The sequence below is a fragment of the Arachis duranensis genome, chromosome 1 (genome assembly GCF_000817695.3).
Source record: "Arachis duranensis cultivar V14167 chromosome 1, aradu.V14167.gnm2.J7QH, whole genome shotgun sequence".
Lineage (NCBI taxonomy): Eukaryota > Viridiplantae > Streptophyta > Magnoliopsida > Fabales > Fabaceae > Arachis > Arachis duranensis.
Genome location: NC_029772.3, coordinates 105798096 through 105821914, shown reverse-complemented (window position 1 = coordinate 105821914; position 23819 = coordinate 105798096). Strand labels below are relative to the sequence as shown.

Sequence of the window (23819 nt, the reverse complement as noted above, 5' to 3'; positions counted from 1 at the left end):
TCAATGCATAGAACCAATAAACAGCAATCCTATACAAAACTATTTTATTACTTAGTCAGTGATCTTCAAATACAGAAATAGTTATAACATGTACAGCAAATAGGAAGGCAGTTAACCTCTAGTTTCAAAATGCATGCATGGTCTGGTAGATTTAAGTACATTGAAGTTACTCTAGAAAAGATCTTCATATTGTGCCATATGTTGATTCAGATATATCCAACCCTCCAGTGCACTTCAGTTAGCGTATTGATTGTCAAATGCATTGTTGTCAAACTCTCGAGTTAACTCGTAAACTCGTACGAGTTTATGAGTTTAGGTAGTAGAATCGAGTTAACTCAGACACAAACTCGTTTTTGGATAGACTCGGGTAGACTCGGTAAACTCGCATAAACTTGGCCAAACTCGCGAGTTTACGGGCGAGTCAGCGAGTTTGCTTTGTTTGGCCCTTTTTAACAAAAATAAAGCCGTTTTGGGCCCAAAAAAAGAGGAAAAAGGGGAGCAACATATTAACGAACCCTAAACAGCTAAATCCCTCACTTTGCTCGCCGCACTCACTCAGTCACTCACTTCTCCAAACCCTCTTCGCGTTTCGCCTGTCCCTCGCTGCCATTCGCCATTTGCCATTCCCCAAATAGCTCGTCACTATCTCTCTCTCTCTCTCTCCTGTTCTCTCATTCTCACCTCTCATTCTGCTCTCTATTGACTCTGTTATGCATCAAAGCTCATGGATTTGTGGAGCCTCTACCATCGCCACACTACCGTCATTCGTCGCATTCTCTACCAGTTCATCGTGTTCTCTGCCGGTTAGTTGTGTACTCTGCCACCAGTCATTCTTGTCTGCTTGCACAGCACAGCAATGCCTGGTTCCTCAACTGAGCCTAGTCCATTCATTCATTCAGATTCAGGGATGTTTAAAAAAAATAGTTATTGAATTGCTGCATGTTGTAGTTGTTACTTGTTAGTATTAGTTTAGTCTATTCTTAATTTAGTTTATTCTTATTTGCTACTTCTTGTAATTTGTAGTTGTTACTTGTTAGTGTTAGTTAATTGTTACTTGTTATTGAATCTGAATGTCTGAAACTCTGAAATCTCAAATTTGAATTTACCCACTTTGATAGTGGATAACTTTGCAACTGTTAGTGGATAACTATGTAATAACTAAAGGATTTAAATGTGTGTTCAGAGTATTTGTTATAATTATAGTATTATGTAAATTTATTAAGTTTTTTATATTGAAATTGTTGAGTTTTAATGCCTATATTTGAGTAAACATATATATATATATATATATATTATACAAGATATATATATTTTTTACAAAAAATTATAACTTGTAAACTCATACGAGTTTACGAGTCGAGTCTACGAGTCGAGTCTAGGTCAGCTCCACGAGTTTACTTAGACTCGCGAGTTTGACAACCTTGGTCAAATGAGTGTTTAATACTTTGATTTATTTAAGCTTTCTTCACCTATGACAACAGAAGAATGTTCCGGAGTTATATTTTTAACAAAATGAATTACCATATTGTTTCCAGATTTACTTGCTTTGATGAATAAACAGAGTAGAAAGACAAAGTCTTTTTTATAGTGTTAAAAGTGTGTAACAGAAGAACGGCCTACAATGTTTTTAAGAAAATATTAATTTAACCACCATACTGGTGCTTGATTTATATTCTTTACGTGCTTTTTCATGTTATGTCTCCTTTCAATTTCTCATATAATGATGCGCGATATGGCTTAGGCCTGTGACGGCACAGTTAGCTTTTTCTTGATTCATAAGGCTCTGTTATTGCAATAAGTATTTTTTCCGAGATGATGTTAATAAATATTGGAAGGAAATATATAAAGTTGCTCCCAAATTTTTATGGAGTTATGCTGATTTTTTTCCCCCGAAAATAGAGCCTTTGTATGGGTATGTCAGCCCTCAAAGTGTTAACATTTAAGAATGGCAGTAGATAACAGCCAAGCATATAAACAGAACACAGAATTGAGGAAAACATGAGGTCTGTATAATATTCTCTTCCACTACATAAGCCATGCAATTGATAGATGATAAAAAGTATGTGCTTCTTCTATTTAAAATGTTTACAAGTTAAGGATCGAAAATTTAATAATCAAAAGCAAAAATGAATCCAAAAAGGAAAGGAAACCTATTATATCTTTTCAATTTGTTCAAGGGGAGGAGCGAAGCTCACTTATTAGTTGACACTGGTAAGGCTGAAGCATGCGGCAGCACTCTTCAATTCATTCTCAGCAACGTGCTCGGTGCACTTTCTTGAATCTTTCAGTGATTCTTCTGAGCTGCAAGCAGATAGATATAAAGTGCAAAAAAATGAGCATTTTCATTTTATTGGAAATTGTCATTTGTATTAAATGAGCAGAGATAGATTATGTAATTTCTGCATTAAATTCTCAAAACTTATAAGTTGCTTGGTTGATTATTATGCCAAAACTGATAAATATACCTTGATTCATAAGCCTCCTTGGAATAAATATATGATTGCCTATCATCAATCGTTTCGAAAAATGGATGCATCTCATCATAATCCCCAGCAGCTTCTTGGTGCATGGATAGTGCCTGTGAGGTAACCATCTGAGACTGCATTGCTATGGGACTTCCATTGTTATTTGCATAAGGTACCCACAAAGGATTTGTTCCATTATTGTTGTTTTCCTTGGATTCAATGTAAAGGGAGTTATAATCCACACTGTTGCTGTTGGAATATGAATGTTGCTGTGACACAGGCAAAGCAGCCACAGAAGTATTGTAAACCTGTTGCTGCTGCTGCTGGGGCTGTGGCGCGTGATTAAACAGCGGAAGAGCATTGTTGGCAGCGCGTGGCGCCATTCCCAACTCTAACTGTGATGCAAGATCATCAGGAACAACGTGATGAATCCCTTGGTGCTGCTGCTGTTGGTGTTGCCTGCACATCTCAAGCTGCTGATACACAGCATGAAGCTCTTCTTCGTGCAGCCAAATTTGGTTTTGCAGCCTGCAAATTTCTTCCACGCAACCACGAACCGGGTACTTATCGCGATAACTAGCTTGAACGATGATGGACTCCATAGCATTCTTCTTCTGACTAGGATCCACGTCCTTTAATATTTTCACAATGTTGCTCACCCCAAATAGCTTGTGGACATTAAGGAACACTTTTGGTTGGTCTGCAGGGAAGTATGGTGCAAGAAGACACTCGGGAGTGCACTTTCTTCTCTGAAATTTGCATGCAGCGCAGGCCTGTGTGGTTCCACCCTTAAGGGTCATGGTTGTTTAATTTTGTTTCCACCACCTAACTCAGATGCTGGAACCTCTGAGGAAGAGAAAAGAAATCAACTTGCAACAATGGTGAAGCTTTTTGGCAGCACTGAAATGATGGGGCATGTGTTTGCATTTGATTTTTGTTGATCACGTCCAATTCAGAGAAGGCTTTGCTTTCTGTTAATATGCGGATCCTGCGGAGTGAATGGAAAGACCGAGTAAAACAAGAGAGAATATTAATTAGTAAGTGAAAGAGAGGAGCCAAATGTTTGGAGTTGGTTCTTTTCGAGTGATACCGTTATTAGGGACAGGTGTCTTGAAATGGTAGTCCTGTGTTTTTTGGAGTTACCATATATAGTGGTCGTAGCAACATTTAAGTGGCGACGTGGTTCTTTTCCAGTACCAGTAGTTGGGGTAGTGGTGCGTGGGTTTCTTTCTTAGTAGTGCTCTCTCTCTCTCTCTCTCTCTCTCCTCCCATTTTCTATATTTGAATTTTTGGGATGCTGGTTGTTTCAGTTTCGCAGAGTTTTTTGGTTGGACACAGTACGGGATAGGCGCACGACACTTTCTTGTTAATTACCCACTTTTATAGGATATGGCTATGGTTTAGGGTAAAGTTAAGAGAATAAATCACACGATCTAAAGTTTAATAAAAAATTTCACTAATCATTCTTTTGAAAGATGTTAAAATGATACTTATCTCTTTCTTATTTATAAAATATATACTCCTTTTTTTATAATATTTAAAAAATTTTATTTTTAATCTATTTTAAATTTCTGTATTAATTAATGTTAATTTGTTTATTTTTTTGTGATTAAATTTTATTTTTCAAAATACTCTTTAAAAAAAATTTTTATTAATTAAATTGTATATTTATACCAAAATATTTTTAAAAAAATTTAAAAAAATCTAAAAAGAAAGCCATATGAGAAGGAGATGTATGAATCCTTCAAAGACAACTTTTAGAAGCAAAGGTGACTATGATTTGTGTTTTTGAAAAAAATAGTTTGATCATTAAAAAATAATTTTATCTTATAAAAAAATCATTTAATTATTAAAAAAAATTTAGTAAAAAAATAATTTGTTAAAAGGTATTTTTGATAAACAAAATTTAATCACAAAACAAAATAAAATTTTGCTAAAAGATATTTTTATAAAAAGTAATTTTTTAAAAAATGGGTAAAATTAACGTTAGTCAACACAAAATTTAAAATTGATTAAAAAGTGAATTTTTTAAAAGTTATAAAAAAGGGAAGTGTATCTTTTACAAATAAAAAAGAGGAGAGTGGTATTTTAATATCTTTAAAGAGAGGAGTGTAATTTTTTCAAACTTAACGGCTAATATAAATAAAATTTTACATTTTTATAAAAGAAATTACACACCTATTTAATTACATAATGTCATATATTAGTCTTTGAATAAACTAACTTGGGTTGGTTGAGTGGTCAGCTCACTCGTCCGCTTAAGCAAGTGTCGGGGGTTCGAATCCCGCCTTGTGCATGTAGCAACTTATTGGCCAGCGACAAACACTTTAAAATATTTTATACTGATTATATTAAAATTAAACTCATAAAAATAACAAAATATTACTGAAAATTTTAAAACATGATAAAAAAAATTCTATGAAAAGTAAATGGCAAATGTGAATGCACTCCATAAAAAATATAGAGTATAATACTCTTTAAAAAATGACTTATTATTATTAGAGATAATAAATAAAGTAGCCGATTATGGATTTTTGTTTATTTTTGTTATTTTTTTGTTAGAAAATATATATATCCCAGTTTTGTTTATTGGTAAAGAGTGTTTAAGGATGAAAATTATTTTAAATCGGCTTATTTTAACTTATTTTCAAAGTAAATATATAGAAGTTTCAGTAGATGAGCAGACAACGGTGATTTATTTTTTGGTCTTCCAATAGATTAAGGAGCTTCTCAAGAAAAAACAATAGCCTGTTAAAGATCACCGATCGTCAGGATATTTGGTCCAATTAGAGTCACTAAAGTCTTGAAGCTGAATTTTTAATTCTCTTGGAAAAAAATCCAAAGCTAGTGTTCAAATATTTTAACACATATTTGGCAGTTTGAAGATGATAATTCAGTAGGAGATTCCATAAATTGACTTAATTGTTGAGTGGCATATATGATGTCTAGTAGTAAGATAGATAAATTGCCCAACCAAATGGCGATAAACAAAAAAAAAATCGGATAGCAAAAGACTATTGTCTTGTTCTTGGACCAGTGAGAGGTCCAAATTTGGATTTGAAATGGGATGTTGGATATGAGTGGCAAAACGGGTTGAACCCGTCGGGCCGACCTGCTAAAAAGACGGATCAGGTTAGGATTTGGAACCCGTCAAATTAAAAAAATTCGCCAAACCCATACCGCCAAATTGGTGGGTTTTGGCGGTAAAAAGTTCGTCAAACCCGCATCGCCAAATTTGGGGTTTTGGCAGGGTGAGCCGGCCTGCGCGGGCCAAATATTTTTATTTTTCTTTTTTTATTAAATAAAAGAGTGATTACTACTACAAAATTAATAATTATATAATTTTCGAACACTTTTTTATATTTTTATTTTTATTCTTCTTTTAGTTATTAACTTTATTTATTTTATTTTATAATTTCATATATATGTTCAAATTATGTGGCTTATGTTTTAAAATAAAGATGGTTCTATTGACAAATATTATTTTGAACAATTTTATTGAAGTTAAAAATAAAAAAAAGATAGTAAAAAATTATATTATAATTTGACTATTTTTTATTTGTATTTAATTTTTTAATTATTATTTTTTGGTTAACTTTAATTAATTTTATTTAAAAAAAAACAACGTCAAACGGAATAACCCGTCGGCTCGCCAATCCGCCATAAAGTAGGGCGGGCTAACATTTTGAACCCTTCCGTCCCGTTTATAGTAGGGGCCTAGTCGGGACGGGGCGGGTTGGGACAGGCCAGCCCGCTTTGCCACCCCTGCAATGCTGGATATGCCTCTCAACATGACCTAGGCTACCCTCTCACATGGACTGGAGCAGCGATTGAAGAAAGAGTGGGGCAACTGCATTGGCGGAAGCAGCTTGATGTGGACGACCAGGATGACGTGAATGTTCCGGCGGTGTTTCGAGTAACAGACTTCAATCGTGTGGCCGCTGCTACTGCAATGCGTACGTAACTTTGAAGAACCACTTGCAGTTTTGTAGTTGTCGTTCATGTTGGATGACCAATTCAAAAACTCTAGTTAGTAAGGATAATAGGTCAAGAATGAGAACTGTTCATCCAATCCTTTGAGAAAATGAAATATGAAATCTTTGTGATTTGTGTGATGTTGCTGCACAGGAACAAATCGGGAGAAGGCGAAAATGGACGAGTTTCTCCAAAGAGACTTCAGTAACGTAGAGAACTCGATGACAGACAGAGTGTCCTGCTTGAGTGCAGAGACTTCTTCCTGCAAACTCAGCTATTCGAAGAAGATCACTTTGAATAAATTGTTCTTTCAAATTGGTCTAGACAGAAGAGGTCAGTGGCAAAATTGATAACACTTTGGATTATAGAAAAGGACAAAGAATGAAACAGTCAAGACAAGACTAAGTTGTTGCAACATTTTCAACTCGAAAGAAAAGGATCATCAGGCAGAAGAGATGAGATAGAATCGGTAAAAAATTCATATTTAATTTTGAAAATCATAGCTATAGTGAATGATCTATTTCATGAATGATAATTATTTCCAATGAGAACAAGTAACCAAAATTAGGGTAGAATTTTTACTTGGATGAATGTGATAAAGATTGGTTAAATCCTGAACTAAATTGAAAGATTGATTATTCATTGTGGAGTAGGTTAAAAGAGTTTTAGGATCTAAATTAATTAGTTTATCCATGAATATCACCAGAGTTCGAGAAACTCTGATACCATAATAAAATTAAAAGAATACGTAAAGATAAAAAATATTATTATGTACTTTTTGATTAAAAAATTACAAAGGTAAAATTAAAATATACAGATTAAAATTATAACCGAATTTATGTATTTTATTTTACTGAATTTATGATCTCTTTGTTGTTGTTATGGTATAAATTAGAAAAAAAAAAAAAACTAAGTAAATATAAAATGACATAGCATAACTCTCCCACTATTCTAAAATCCTAGATATCTTTTTAGAAGATGTGTCCCAAAATTAGAGAGCACTGCAAGTTTTTTTTTATTTAATTACTTCTCTATTAACATTTTGGATCTTAGTGCCTAAAATCTGTCCTAAACTATGTAATGCACTCTAATTTCATACGTAATTGCACTTAATAAATGAAATATTTTTTGGTGAAGTATAAAATTAGACAAAGTGTGAAAATTATAACTAGATTTTTTAAATAAATATGCATTATATATGATGTTTTATTTTGTATTTTTTTATTATGAAAAATCTTAATTCTTTGTTAGAAAACATGCTTCACTCTAGTATGATCTTTAATTAATATAGCCATTGATACACCAAAATTTTTTTATTTTTTTCAAAATTATTGATACAATTTGACACGACGGTCTAAAGAGAAATATAGGAAAAAAGAAAAAACATATTAAATTGTGTATTAAATTTCATAATTAAATTCATTCATGTGTTTATTTTGAGTAGCTTAATCCTTTTGGTAGAGTGATTTCATAATATAGTGTTAAAATTTTTATAACAAAAAATTGAGAACTCAATTGTTGTTAACGCCAAAAAGAGAAAAAAGTCTGCAAAATTTATGCAAACAAACCAACTTAGATTGATTAAGTATTTAGCTCATTCGTCTACGTAAATAAGTATTAAAAATCGAATCCCCTAGTATAAACGCAGGAATTTAGTAGCCAGCTAATTTCGATCTACAACAAATTAGTGTTTGTCCTACCAGACTAGAAAATACAAGCTAAAAAAATTGCACAAACTTCAAAAGGTCATACTATAGGATGCAGTGCTTTTGAGAAAAAAAAAACATAAATATCTTATCTTTTATCATAAAAAAAATATTTTTTTATCAAATTAAAATATAACACTTTTTTTGTAAATAAGAGACAGATTTCTCTGATTGTTTTAATTTAGTATATATAACCTACATTTTTAAAGGTTAAAAAAGTTTTTGTAACTAAATTTGATGAAAAACTTTATTTTCGAAATAAATAGAAACCTATGTCATTTTCTTGGTGTTTTTTAATAAAGAATACTTTTTCACAATAGAAAAATAAAAATATACTAAATACACACTTTCTGCAAAAAAATTAGTTAATTTTATTACAATTTTTACTTTTCAGTTTTTACCCAACTTTACTCTTAGAAGGAATTTCGTACTAACCGTGCCCAAGGCTTCAAAATAGACTTGTCAAAATAGACTTGAATCATTAGACAATGACCTCCATAAGGGAAAATTTAGGTGAAAATTTAATATCGGGTGTAATAGTGCATGTTTATTCCACAACCTTACACATCATCTTTTGACTTTGGTAAGTGAAGATTCCCATCCCAAAGGGAACTCCAAGATAAAAGATCCAGATACAAATCTGAGAAGACGATTCCCAAAGGGAACTCCAAGATAAAAGATCCAGATACAAATCTGAGAAGACGCTAGGACTTTCCGCTATCAAACTCCATGGCTCTTTCATCCGCAACTAAATAAACTCAAAAATATGGCTTATCTATTATTATTAAACTACAACATTCCAAATGAAACTCAAACAAAGACCTAGAATCGAATTTAATTATAAGTTAATAACCTTTTAACAGAAAGATAGGAGCCAGGAAAGAGATTAGAAAATTAAGATGCCAAATTGTGCAAGATTGCACTAGCATATAAAATAATGAAGTACAGTAATCCATCCCAATCGATGGTATATCCTAAAAGTACAGGACAAAATTGTGTCAAAACCTTTCAGCCTTTTGCTCGCTCACCTATAGTTGCCATCTGCAGCTATAATTGGATTCTATACTCGACCACTGGAAATCCTGATTCCCCCAACCCAAAGAAGAGAGAGAGAGAGAGAGAGAGAGAGAGAGAGAGAGAGAGAGAGAGAGAGATGGAAATAAAATACAGTAGTCATGCGGATCCAGAGGATGGAACCTCCTCAATTTACTGCTGAATGTATACCCTGGCATCCAGCATGTTCCATCACGGTATCACTAAAGGGAGAAAAGTTGTCCATAAGGATCAGTCAAGGACACTCCTTTTTCAGCCACAGTGGCAACAAGCTGACATCTTTGACAAATCTAATTGTAGTGTAAGCTATACATTTCCTCTCTATTTTTATTTTTTTTCAAACACTTTTCTTTTTGGGTGGGTGAAGAGGAAGAGAAGGATAATCCTTCCATGGCAGCAGAACAATTTCCCCTATTACAAATGCTATGCCTCCCCAACAATAATGGGCAATTATTCCATCATCAAAGGGCTTAGGTATCCTCCCACATCATGGCCAACCCCAACATATTGTGGTGTTCTAGCAAATACCAAAACATGCTTTATTGTATGGATACAAGAAATGAATAGGATGTTTTCAAAATTAACCGTCTTGACCAATACTCGGTACCAAACACCACTGTCTGAGCTCTTCTAAGTCATCCTAAAATGTTTTTCGCCATCATTCTCCCTGTCAGAATTTGTTTCCTATTGAACCTGAGAAGTATTTCACAAATTTTAAATGCTATATATCCCAACCGATGTATACCAAAAACTTGTTGACATGTCTGAAACTTGCAACTTTATTTGCTTTAACCATTCGTGCGTTATGCAGAAATGCATCTGCTGACGAGTGGAACGGGGCCACACCAGACACCAGTTGGATGCCAAACCATGTCAAACTCAATTCTTCAGTCCAGCAAAAAGATGTTATCAATTCCACCACAAAACTAGTTTACAGCTTCAAAGAAAAGAACCTGAGGTTGTAGATGTCCTTTTTCACACATTGTAAGAACATCTGCCCATCCACCAATTATCTGGATATTGGGAGACAGATGTTTGAGCAAGAACAACAAAACGTGATATATCAGATCATTTAGAAAGACTCAACTCACCTTGACAGTCTTGTCATCATACATAATCCATTGATCATGGTCATGACTGTAAGCAAAGCAATGATAATGTTGGCCATAGTAGCAAACCTGAGGTTCAATTTGAACACATTAGACACTACAATAGTCCAGAAAGACAAGGTTTGGATCGCAAATTTTAAATCATAAAGAAATTAATCTGTTTATAATTAGGAAATTTGTTTCTTCCATCATAAGTGAAAATAATCTCTTACAGCTGCATAGAAAAGGTAATAAATGTAGAACATAAACATTCCTTGCATATTATCATTCAAAATACATACCACTGATACCAAGCTATGAGTTCTTTTAGGATCTAAGCCTCGATATAGGACACTGATGTCTAGTGCAGTGCTCAGGGCTGCCACAGTGGCTGTTATATCATCAGCACTCTCGCATGTATTTTGCCAACCAAGAACTGAAAAAACAAAATTGTAAGAGAGAGCCCAACAAATCATACAAAAGATATGGAACCAAAAGATAAATCATTCCACATGTCACAATTGAGGCACCTGTCATAAAAACATGAGGTGGAGTTGAAAGAAAGTGATGGATGTAGTTAAGCTTGCCACAACCACCAACTTCTGGATCACAAGCCAATTGATGGTTCATCTCCACAAGGTTCAATAGCTCATCAAAGGAACTTTCAGAACACATAACCTAGAAAGTGAAGAGGGATAAGTTACACAAGAAGAATAATAGTTTGTTCATGTTTCTGCCTGCAGTTAATCAGAAATCTATAAATTGTCAAATGTTCAAAGAAAAAATCCTTCCTAGAGATACCTTCATTGTTCGTAATGCGTTGGCATTTATATTGTGAAAGAAGGATGTATACTTCAAATGTCTGGACTCGAGACCACAGTGATAGCAGTTCATTTGCTCAAAAATGTCCATTCCGAAAAGTGAATGTGCTATACAAGTATTATTTGCACAATCCCAAGATCCCATGCAATTACTTTCCACCGACTCAGTGTCAGAAACACTTGAACCACGGGTAAATGCACGATGAAGGCAGTCAAATATCACTGCAAGTACCTCAGAAGCATCGTTCATCTGAGCCTGTCAGACAATGGTATATCAATCACATTGTCCACAAAAGAAAGCTTTTACCTCTTTCTATGTTAGTGAAGTTACCTCCTGGAAGAAGTTACTATCTGGATATAGGTTGCTTAGAGCTATTCGCAGGGAAGTAGGTGCTACTGCTTCTCTCCTTGAGTCCTTTGATGCAAGGTCCAAAGCAGTGAAGATCTCATACAATGCACAGACGACACAAGGATTGCCAACATGATCATGCTCTGATCTTGATCTGCCAAGAAATTCCTCCCGAAAGCGTCTTAAATGCCATAAAGACTGAGTTCATGCAGAGGCAAGAAATTGTTTAAGGCTTTAGAAAACAATGAATCAATGAAATAAAATTCCAGCAAGATTATTACAAATTGGAAAACTGACTTTCAAAAGATCTACCTGTATAATAACATTGAGAAAACAGTTATATTCACCAACTTCATTCTTTAGCCCAGTACCAAGCAATGTAGTTCCATTTGCATCCTCAGTTGAGTCTTTCTGTGTTGGAAAACCCAATGAATCTACTTGTGAAGCAGATCTCTGAGACATTCTTAAACTAGAATCCAAAGGCAGTTTTCCACGTGCTTGATATGTGTCTGAAATGAATGATCTCTAACGAGGTTAGAAAGTGATCAAGGTTTCTGTAATTATTAGAGGATGGGAGATGAAATAAACATTGCGTTTCTTAAGCAGCTATAAGGTTCATTATAGCTTATTAAATACAAACAGGAAATATACACATCCCTGACATGACATGGTTAATAATTTATGCCAAGTTAGCATCCAACCCAAACAGAAATATGGATACTACGACAGTAGCTACAGATAAGGCGAACACATAAAAAAGTTATAAAATTCTGTGCACTAGAAAGAAAAAGAAAGTGAACACTAAGTGATCAGCAAGCAGTATAACATTTAGCCCAACAACGGACAACAAATCTCGAAACACTCGGTGAATGGGAGCAGTCCAGGTCCTAAATGCAATCAACAGGCAGATGATGTGAAGATGTAGGATCAATCATTCATGTCACAAAAGCAAAAATAAATAAATCATTGAGAAAGTTGGCATTTGAATTTGAATTTGAATTGAAACGAAAGCAAGCCATCTTTCCAGCCCAAATGGCAGAGATTTGAGAATTTCCACCCGCATCCCTCACATAAGAACAATGGTGCTTTAGATTTTGAAATTGCACAAGCCCTCTTTGTTGAATGCTGAAATTAATTGTGAAATTAGTTTTGAAGTTCTTAAAACGACGGGTAACCTTGGAGTAACAGTTGAACTGTTTCCATGTGATGACCTGAAGATCATGGATTCAAACCGTGGAATCAACCATAGATGGTTGCATTAGGTTAGGTTGCCTACACTATACCTTTTAGGTGCAACCCTTTCACACTACATAACATGGGATGCTTTATAGAGGGCTGCCCTAAAATTCTGAAAATACATCATAGCCAAGTATCAGTGCATCACATACTTCCAGTGAGCCAATACCACCCAAATGCAAGGCAGTCCTTGTAAAAGACATTTTACAAAGGTGTTTGGTTAGCTACAAAATTATACAAACAGCAATTATATCCCCTTTGAATCTTAAGCACTCTTTAGATATATAAGTCACCCAATATATTTTATGGACTTCTGCCAAAAACTTTGGGGGTTAGAAAACCATGGAGGTTCCTCTTTATAATACTTTGTTTAGGAGTTTGTATATTCCCATGAAACAACATCCCATAATCATTCCATAGTTTAAAGATATTTTGCAGTGTTGATATGGCTACTTGTACCTCTGTATCTGTGCACCTTATAGACTATAGGTACCCTAAATGTTACCTAAATGGTTATCTACTATGGTTGTAAATATAACTATGCAAGCAGTGAATGAAAAATCCATTCCATATAAAATACTGGCAATATCCTATTACTTAAATCTGAACCTAGGACAGATATTAACTGTCCACAATATGGCACTTATATTCCTGGAAGAAAAGGTATATGTTAACAAGTACGAATGCAACCTGACTAAATATGACTGAAAAAGGGGGGAAAATATACCCAGGCTTTGTCGTACAGCCTTTTTAAGATCAGCTTGGAATCTTTCCTCCTCCTCATCTTCCATTTGCAGATCTTTCTTCGCCTTTGATACATTGCTTTCCCACCCTGATGGTACAACCAACCATTAGCAAACGGGTTTCTATATTTTGGAAAGTGGAGTGAAAAATATCTTAAATTAAATATAAAATATTAAAAACAAAAAAACAAAATTTGAAATGATGCAAATAGGGTCACAAACTGAACAGATTTTTGGCTTCGCATATTGACAATTCTGAAGGAAAAGAAGCATAAGCAATACTATGCTAATAAATTTTTCAAACATTATAAAATTTTATGTTGAATTGAATTTAATAGTCAGAAGTATATTGACCCAAAACAACTATTAGGCGGAAAAAAAAAAAGGCAATTAAGAAAAATCATAAACTCGACAAACGTTGTCAGAGAAGATATAACTGACATCACTATACCATACTATTTGTATCAAATAAGATCAATTAAGATGAAAACTTTGTGGCCACATTACCCATTTGATTTCCCAGACACGAAATAAAAAACAATTATAATCCAAACTGTCATAAAAAAGATTCCAATAGGGAAACTTGCCTAAATAATGAAGAAAAAGCCAAATAAGTAAATAAATTATGAATAAATTAAATATGACAAAAAGCCATAACTAGATAAGAATTAATATCATCAGCATTACAGGGATGAAGTTTGTGGGCAAGGTTAAAAATTAAAAATCAAACCTACCATTGTTTGCATCTTGATCATTATGGAATTTAACATGCTCTCTTGAATGTCTGTCAGTATGTGCATCCTCAATATTCTTTTCCAATGAGACAGATTCCAATTTTCCATCAACCATTTTGGAAGAATTCCTATGCCGTTTATGCTTTTTCCCTGCACGACGATCAGGCAACTGATGACCATTCTCTGGAACAACTCCATTAGGTATACCTGCTGGAGGTAAAGAAAATGTTGACACCCTCTAATATTCATAAAATATAAAGGAGAAACCACTGCTTTTTAAGAGAGCTGAGAGCTTTAGTCAAATTAATACCAACCTTGTTTAACAGTTGGCTGATGCAATATCTTTTGATCAGCTGAATCAACTGAATATTTATTTGGCACCAAAGAACCATTTTTAGTGGTGACTATCACACTATCCACTTCACTAGGACAGCAATTCTCATCAGCTGACTGCTCCTGGGAATAGAAAAGGACAAAAAAAGGAGCTCAGAGGTGTATTACGAACAATGCTTAATTATAATTTACAAGGTATTCCTCAAGTCGTACATTTCACAGTAATAGAAACTTAATGACTAGTGACATTCAATTTTATTTTCTTGTTCCAATCTTTGTACTTCGTTGCTTCTCTCTTTTATGAGAATTAAGCTTTTCTTAACTACCAAAAAAAAAAAGGCAATGACTAGGAAAAATGGTCCCCTTACAGTGGAAGGAACTTAAAAAGAGAGCGCCCAACCTGTATAGGCAGTTTTACATGATCATGCACATCTGGCCCATCAGCAACTGTCTTCAACTGAGCATCCTGAATTTTGTCCGCAACTTCCTCTAAACATATCCCAGACGATTTCTTTTGTAATTCGGCAAGGTGTTTTTGTTTGGCTTCATTTTCTATCCTACGCTGAAATTCTAAAGTTTCCTCAAGCTTTTTTTCCTCCTCTTCTAGCTCTATTTTCCGTCTATATTCCTCTTCCTGTTGTTCCAAGTAATTATCATTCATGGAAACAAGCTCAGGATCTTGAAAGTAACTATCAGGTGCAACAGTATTGGAACTGCAGCCAAAGCACAACAAAAACATCATTAAGAAGTGTTACATTGTCTCGCATTCAAGCTATAATTTCTGTTATTGTAAATAACTGGTGAAAATAAGGTTTAGAAACATATACTCACTCAGGACTGCTAGCTTGCAGCAATAGCTCCTCATGACCACTTGAAGCCTGCAAGAAATAGATATTTTTTAATCAGTTTTCATAGAACATTGCACAATATCCGAGCAATTTCACCATGCATGATAAGGACCTTCAGATCTTTTGTTTTTCTGTGATCTTTAGTCTTCTTCTTATCTTTGGTCTTATCCACATTTCTTGTGTTCTCACTTCCCCCTTTAGCCTTCTTAGCATCACGTGCAAGTTCAGCCAAGAATGCTTCCCTCGCAGCATCAGACTTCTCTACTGCATCCTTCTCGGCAAATTCTTCTAAACGTGCCTAAAAGATCAAGCAAAGGAACATATGACTAAATGAAAAACGAGGAAACATCACACACAGTAATTTAAATACCAACCCTTAGGTATGACTTCACTAGAGGCAATAATATAGCCCGATAATCATAAGCGGAAAGAGGCCCAAGCTTGAGTTCGAATTGTTGCATCTCAGCAATATTTCTAATGATTCGAGCATCAATTTTGCTAAGCTGCAAAGGAAACTAAATGAGTTAGAACATCAGGGTAAAAGTCCATCCTTGCTGTCATTTTAGTGGACATGTTATAAGAATCAACAAGCTGACCTCTATAGACAAGTGCTCTTTCAGTTTCTGAATAGCAATTTCTATACAACCATCCATTTGATGCAAGTAGTCTTTCATTCTCCATTCTTCTTCTTCACCAGATTCCAAGTCACATAACTGAGCAGTCACGCCAGCATAAGTTTCTTCATATCCAAATTGATTAACATTCATTGATTCTGCTTCTTGCAAAACATTTGATATGGCATCCAACTCAAACCTATTGCCGACATTCATCACATCATTCTCACTTTCAATGAGCTCTTCTCTTCGTTTTCTTAAGACAGACTCATAGCTTTGCTGGACAAAGTCACCAACAATTTCCCTCTTCTTTCCCTCTTCAAGACAAAGATCCTCTACTGTCTGCAGTGCTTCCTCATAACTCATTCGGTCAGACTTCTTCTCACATAGGGTCTGTAGTTGATAAAACTCCTTATCAAGCATCTTGATAATTTCTGTACCTTGGTGTTTATTATCTTCTTTGGTTCGCATCCATGATGTCAATTGATCCCCTATAGCTGAACCTGAATATATCCAGGATAGAAAATCATCATTATCGCTTGAAATACCATCATGAGAACTTTGGGCAGTCATATTATCCAATACAGTCCCCTGAGCAGCATCAAAAGTGACTTGTGTAACCAGTAAACACTCATCCAGAAGGAGGCATGATGAATCTCCATTGAGAACAATATTCTCTTTGATCTCAGGACCTTGATTGATATCATGAAACTCATTCATGAGACCATTACCTTTATCACCATATCTACCCAATCCGCATGCATGAGATAGCTCTTGAAGAAATTGGAGAATTTTCTTAAGCTGTGATGCCCCCAGAAAGCATATGCACATTGGCGTTTGGTCGACACCATGGTTTAGAAATTGAGAACCAGCAGCAAGACCTTGAATCTCACCCATAGTAAATTGTATAACCTTGCTAAGGTGACTAGCAGCAAGATATTTATGCTTAATAAGCATCTCAAATACTGCACGAATTTTCTCCAGAAGTTTTGCGCGCTCAGAATCATCAGATACTGGCCAACTATCAGCGAAAGGATGCGACATAGATAATTGGTTTTCAACGCCTTCTCTCACATTACTTGCAACAGCTTTACAATAGTTATTGCTTTCTGTTGTACAGTTATGAAGACTGTATCCCAAACCTTCTTTCTCATGGTAAGGATCAGTTGCATCATTAATACAGTCATAGTAGTCCTGTGTATGATGATCGAAGTACGAATCCTCAACTAATGTTGAACCTTTGAATTTCATTCTACTCTCAAGCATTTTAACTGCAGCAGAAACATCCAGAGGCTTCCAAGAACAATTATGAATCATATCAATCCACTCACTGTCAACATTATGGGGCAGATGCCCCTGCAAATTCGGCGAGAGCATACCCATGTGCGCCTGCGCAAGATGTTGGCTGTGAGACTCGTCATCGTTAAATTTCTCATCACAATGGCAGCAAACCCAGAATTTCCATGTCTTATTGGCCTCAGCATACGACACAGCCTCCGCCAAAAGATCAATAGGCAAAGTATCCTTCGAAGACCCAAAGTGTGACCTAAGATCAGAAACCCTAACCCTAAGCAAGTCCTTCTTCATTTCCACACTCATCGAACTCCAGTAAGATTGCACCCATTTCCTCCTCTCAGCAGTAGACCCATTCTTCTTCGAATTCACATGCCTCCTCCTACTCTGACCAGTCGCTGAAGATGAATCCAGCCCCCTCTCATCCTTATCTACTTCGTTCGGAGATTGGGGCGACTCAGACTTCTGCTGCAACAGCCTCGCAGCGGCGACTCTCACTTCAATCTCCTTCCTCCTCTCTTCCGGCGTCTTCGTCACTTTCTTGATCTCGTTAGGCCTTCGAGTCTGAACCAGTCTCAGCTCCATAGGGTCCTCCGTCGGCCTCCGAATCGGAATCAGCCGAAATCTCTCCTCGCCGTTGCTCAGATTCTTCACCCAGCTCGACAGCGAAGCGATGTTCGACTTCTGAATCAGCTGCCGCAGCTCGTTTTGCACATGCGAAACACGTGCCTCGGGAGTCGACAACTTCTGATCACTCTCATCCTGGAAGCTCTCCTTCCCTGGATCGCTAGGGTTCTCTATCGCCAGCGCCCTCTCGCACTCCTGCACTACCTCCTCATAATCCTTCCCGTCGTTCGCGACCTCGAGCATCAAATTGGCGTAGAAGTGCGCGTACTCGACCGAATTAGGGCACAGCTCGACGGCCTTGCGAGCCGAATCGACGGCGTTCTTCACGTGCCGTTGCTTCGCGGTAGGGTCGTTCAAGATTCCGGCGACCTTAAAGGCGACGAATCCCTGGACGCGGTGCGCAAATGCGGAGTGAGCAGCGTTCTCTTGTTTCCCGCATAGCTCCTTCATGAGCTTCAGTGCTCTGTTGTGGTTCCCGCGCCGGAACGCCGTTAGGGCACGCTCACACTCGAGCTTGATCGCGGTGTACTCGGAGGAAGGACCATCGGATTGAGGCGGAGGAGGCGGCGGCGGTGGCGGAGGAGGAAACTCGATCCCGTTAGGGTTCTGAACGCCGTTATTGGTGTTGCTGTTGTGATCGGGAACATTGCCTGAGTCTTGTTTCTCCGGCGATGCGATACCGTCGCCGACGACGGCGAATTGCGCCGCCGGAGAAGTCGCCGGCGAATGTTTGGACCGCGGAGCCGAATTTCGCTTCTTGTGTCCCATTAATTAAGTTAGGGTCTCTGTTTCTAGAGAGAGAAAGTGTGCAAAAGATAAATAAATATATATATAGATGTGAAGAAATAGGAGAAAGAAGCGGTTGCCGCTGACAGTTACAGAATGATTTAGAAGAAGAATCTAGAAGGTTAGGTTAAAGCAAAGTGTGATAATGGGAAAACATAATGATAAAGGGAAATCAAATTAGAGAGAGGCACTTCGGTCACAGAGAGAGGAGAAAAGAACAGCTACCCAAAGAAGATGGGTGAGGGAAGCTCAGCGAGTGTGGGTGTGAGGTGAAATTATATTATGGGTGAATGCTAATATTGTATTCATTAAAAAATTTTAGTGCGTGGTTTATTTGTGTTTTTATTTTTTATTTTTTATTTTTATTTTTAATATTTTATATTTTTTAATTTTTGTGAAGTAAAAAATAAAAATAAAAGGTAAAAATAAATAATAGAATATTTTTTTATAAAATTTAGAAAACAAAAAGTATTAAAAATAAAAATAAAAAATGAAAATATAAAATAAAAATATATTTATATATTTTTAAATTAAATTTTTTTGTCTTATATATTACAAAATATACCTATTTACACACATACTTTTACTATTAACATGAATTTTATATTTCTCATTGAGAAATCAAACTGGATACAATTTTCGGTGAGACAAGTCTCAACCTTTGGGGTAAGTATAAAGTTGTTCTTGATGTTTTAATAGTCTTATTTAAATTTCTAATGTTTTAAAATTAATTCAATGTTGTTCTGTCGTTAGGGATCTATTAATAGAATTAGCGGCGGGACAAAATTGAGACGATTTTGAAATGTTAGGGATTTAAATAGGACGAAAATATTGGGAATAAAAACAATACATTAAAATAAATTTTAATTTAATTTTATCTTTCAATAATATCAATTTTTTACTGTATATTGTATTCAATTATTTTTTAATTACATCTAAGTAAATTACACTTAATTACATTACTTTTATTTTAAATAAATTTATTTTTTATAATTTTATTTTTAAAGATTTTTAGTTATCATAAAATGTTTATTGTCCTATTTAACTCCCTAACATTTTAAAATTGTCTTAATTTTATCTCGCATTTCTAATAACAGAATAACATTGAATCAACTTTAAAACGTTAAAAATTTAAATAAACGATATTGAAAAAACGATACTTTACTCTTTTACTTTTTAAAAGCGACGTAATCAAGTTTAATCGCCATTTCCTTTTGATCCTTGTGTACCGCGGTACCATCTCCTTTTTTTTTTTTTTCTAATTATAAGGGAACGGGCCTGGCTCAAGAGTCAAGAGCCCCTTCGACATGACCGAGGCCCCTAAATTTTGAACTAATGCTGATTTAGCTAAAGACGGGTACTCCCTTGGTCTTTCCTTTATTTTATCTATCATTTATTAATTATTATTAGCTATTATCAATTTCTAACTATTGCTATTCGGGTCAAATATCTATATCAGCGAATATCAGAGAATATGCCATTTGCAATAAGTCTGTCAAATTGGATTATAATATTTTTTTATTATTTTATTTATGTAAATTGCTCCACTTAAAAATAAATAAATACTAAAAATCATTATTAAGGGGTTGGGTGACGGCGATAACATTTTATATAGCATAAAAGTAAAATCATTTATATTATCTGTTAATTAATTATTACTAGTTTTTCAAATTATCAAAATGAGTAATATATTATAGTTTATATCATTTTAAATTTGATTTAATAATAATTATAAAATTCCAATAACTAGATATCTTTAATTTACGAAAAATATTATGTTAATTCTAACATTTTTACATTAATAAAAATCTAATTACAAGATTAAAAATAATATAAAAATTTAATTGAATAAAAAAATATAAAAATATAATTATAAATTTAGTAAAACTATAAAAATTATAAAATAATTAAACCTTCTTTTAATTACACTATTATATAGAATTTAGTAGATGTGTCACTATACACAATAAAAGATAAACTTTCGAAAAAATTTATAATAGATTTGTACATTCATTCTTAAAAAAATTTATCAAATAACTTTTAAAAAGTTTTTCCATATATTTATAGGTTTCTAAAAATTAAAGAGTATAAAATAAATTTTTAAAAAATTACAAGAATAGATTTATATATCCCTTGTTGAACGATAAATAACGTTCAATATTCTAATTTTTCATAACCTATAAATCTAATATTTTAATTTTAAAAATTTATTTGATAATTTTTGTGCAAAGATTTAAGATTTTATTAGAATTTTTTTTCAGAAGTTTACTTTATATTTTTTTTGAAAAAACCTTTAAATTTAACATAAATTTTTAGATATCTATTTATTTTTTAATTTTTTTTTTGAGAAAACAGAACCAAAGATCCAAAACACAAAAAAAAAAACTCTAAGAAGAGAAGGCTCTAGAAAAAGTTGTCCTTCTCAATCTGTTTCTAATTGTAGGACAATGAAAGCTTGAGTATGGTCGCAACAATGGAGGCCATGAAGAACTCCTTGGATGTGCTTTGCCAGAGCGTTTATTGAAAAATTCGCTTCCCTGAAAATATGTCTAATTAAAAATTAATCAAATTTGACTAATCACTCCCTAATTGCACAAATAATAGAGGAAGCTGAGTGTGATTTGGCAGGATGATTATGGAGGAGTTGCAGAGCGCATTGTGAATCCGTTTCAACAATCAGATTCTACATGTTAAACTCCAAAACAAGCTTCAGTCCTATATAGATGGCCCAAAGCTCCGCTTTAATTATGGAAGTATCCCCAATATTCATCCAAAATTCAGCTACAAATCGGCTGTAAGAGTCTCGGATTAAACCTCCACAAGTACCACTCTTGGAAATTGAGGAGAAGGAGTCATCCATGTTGAGCTTGTATCTTCCTTCTTCCGGCGGCTCCCAACCAATGTGTTGCACTCTAATATAGGTGACAGTTTTCTTACTAGCCTCAGTTAGAGAAATAACATCTTCGTATCTTTTGGCTAGGATCTCTGCTGAGTAGGCAATACTATTTTCTGGTCTATTTTCATGATTGAATATCATATCATTCCTATTTCTCCATGTAGTGTTACACACAGTGATAAAGTAAATGGGCCAAGAGATCCCATTGAATTTTCGAGCCACCAAATTTAGATTTTTCTCCATCCAACTGCGAAGATCTCGAATGAACAAGTCACTTTGCAAGGTGCTATCAACGCTTCTTTCCCATGTGTCTCTGATGTAAGGGCAGTCCCTTAGCACATGGAGCAACGTTTCATCATATCTAAGATATCTGGGGCAGCTTGTATCATTGGTAAGTCCCTCCTTTATTTTCTAGAATTTGTAAGCAGAGCTTTGTACATAATCAGCCAAACAAATGTTTTTAGTCTTTGAGAAATTTTTTGTTTCCAAATGCTCTTGAGGTAGTCACATGTAGTATCATCATTATCATAGAACTCTTCGTAGGTTGACTTGATAGAGAATTCTTCATTTAGTTATGTTCTAAAATATATTATTGTATTACTAAAGTATTTTTTTCCCAAAGCTATTAAGTTATTTTATTAAGGGTTAAGTACGATTTTGTTCCTTATGGTTCATGCGTGAGCATCTTGTACCCTTTTTTCATATATTTTCTAGTTGCTTTCAGTTAGAATTCATTAAGTTTTATATTATTTTTGTGCAAAAATCTTTCTTGGATGCTACTTTGAGTTGTTTTAGTGTTTTTATAATTTCAAGTAAAATTCAGAGCAATCTGGCAGAATTTTAAGCAGAAACAGAGAAGTTGACAGCACCCCCTTGGGTGCTAAACGCCAAGCTGGCGCTTAGCGCCAGCAACACGCCACAAACAGAATGCCTCTGCCCCCTTATGGGCGCTAAACGCCCAACTGGTGTTTAGCGCCAGCAAACCTGATCCGAATTGAATAGGGATGGCAAAAATTCCCAGCAGGACGCCGGCAGGGATTTATCCGCCGGGGGTGGATATGGGGAGAATTTTGTACCTGCGGGAGCAGGGACGGGGATAGAAGTCTCTGCCCTGTGGTGACCCGTATAATCCCCGTATATATAAAAGGATAATAATACACCCTGCCATATATATATATATATATATATCAAAGTGAGGAGTTGAAAATTCCAAATTTCCAACCCTAGCCGTCACTCACACTCGCTCACTCTAAACTCTAAAGCTCGTTCTCCATCTCCTCGCCCCTCCTCTTCTCTCCTCTCACCACTACCAGTCACCACTGTCGTCCGCCATCTCCTACCCCCTCACTGCCGGCAACACGAAGCTCCTACCCTCTTCTCGCACGTCTGAGTCTCACTAATCATCCCGTTCGCAATCGCAACATCGTCGTTGCATCTGGCCAGTCGAGGAGAACATTGCCGTCTCCGCCTGACCCAGTCGAGGAGAGCATCTGCGTCACCGACTGACCCAGGCAAGATAGTAGCGCCAGCGTCGCTACAGAGCCCCTTCGCCAACCTTCGCATCTTCGCCTCTCTGCATCTTCTCGTCTTCACGTCTTCGCCTCTTCACCTTGTCACTGATCTTCACCGTCAACTCAGCTGCTTTTCCTTCCGGTAAGTTTTTTGAACTACCATTTAAATTTATTCAGTTATGGTTTTAGGGTTCATCTATCATATTATCTCTGTAATTTTAATTTGCTTTGCAGAATTAGTACTAATTTAGTTTAATTTGCTTTGAAAAATTTGTTAATTTTATTTTACTTTGAAGAACTTGTTAATTTGTTTTGAATAAGTTGTTTTGATTTATCTTAATTTGATTTGAAGAACTTGTTAATTTTAATTTGCTTTGGAGAAATTGTTCTAATTTATCTTAATTTGTTTTGAAGAACTTGTTAATTAATACCTTCTTGGCGATCAGTTTTCTATTTAATAATTAATATAACAAAATCTAACGCTAGATATTGGAGAAAAATCGAGACTATTTTTCTAGATTTTTGAAACAACACATTACTGTCTTGTTATGTGGTTTTTATGTTGTGAAAGCTTATGCATGGACTATCTCTCTTAGTAAGGTCATTCTAATCTTTAATTTGAATTAGGTTTTCTACATTTGCATTAGAATTGAATTTTATACAAAGTTTTAAAATTCTGCTGCTGCACTTATAAGGATTCAAAAAGATAGCAAACAGCAATGTTTTTATAAAATCTATAAT

The 23819-nt window shown here is 35.0% G+C and overlaps 2 protein-coding genes across 4 annotated transcripts; both read right to left on the bottom strand.

Annotated features, from left to right (window-relative positions):
• Positions 1–1780: 1780 nt before the first annotated feature.
• Positions 1781–3265, bottom strand: LOC107493802 (LOB domain-containing protein 27). The gene is made up of 2 exons (XM_016114847.3): positions 2466–3265; positions 1781–2301 (listed from the first exon to the last, which is right to left on the bottom strand). Exons 1-2 carry the CDS (start codon positions 3263–3265, stop codon positions 2199–2201), a joined length of 903 nt encoding a protein of 300 aa, XP_015970333.1. The 3' UTR covers positions 1781–2198.
• A 5775-nt stretch (positions 3266–9040) lies between these two features.
• On the bottom strand, positions 9041–18934 carry LOC107493676 (uncharacterized). 3 transcript variants are annotated; one of them, XM_016114734.3, is made up of 15 exons: positions 15948–18934; positions 15726–15854; positions 15464–15649; positions 15335–15381; positions 14904–15216; positions 14485–14626; positions 14171–14380; positions 13421–13525; positions 11770–11966; positions 11440–11655; positions 11089–11364; positions 10818–10965; positions 10590–10723; positions 10291–10377; positions 9041–10212 (listed from the first exon to the last, which is right to left on the bottom strand). In XM_016114734.3, the coding sequence occupies exons 1-15, from the start codon at positions 18651–18653 to the stop codon at positions 10126–10128; spliced, it is 4983 nt and encodes a 1660-aa protein (XP_015970220.1). In that variant the 5' UTR covers positions 18654–18934; the 3' UTR covers positions 9041–10125. The 3 variants fall into 3 exon arrangements, with proteins under 3 accessions (XP_015970220.1, XP_015970225.1, XP_015970229.1); XM_016114739.3 differs by having other exon boundaries at positions 14171–14377; XM_016114743.3 differs by having other exon boundaries at positions 14485–14620.
• Positions 18935–23819: the final 4885 nt, after the last annotated feature.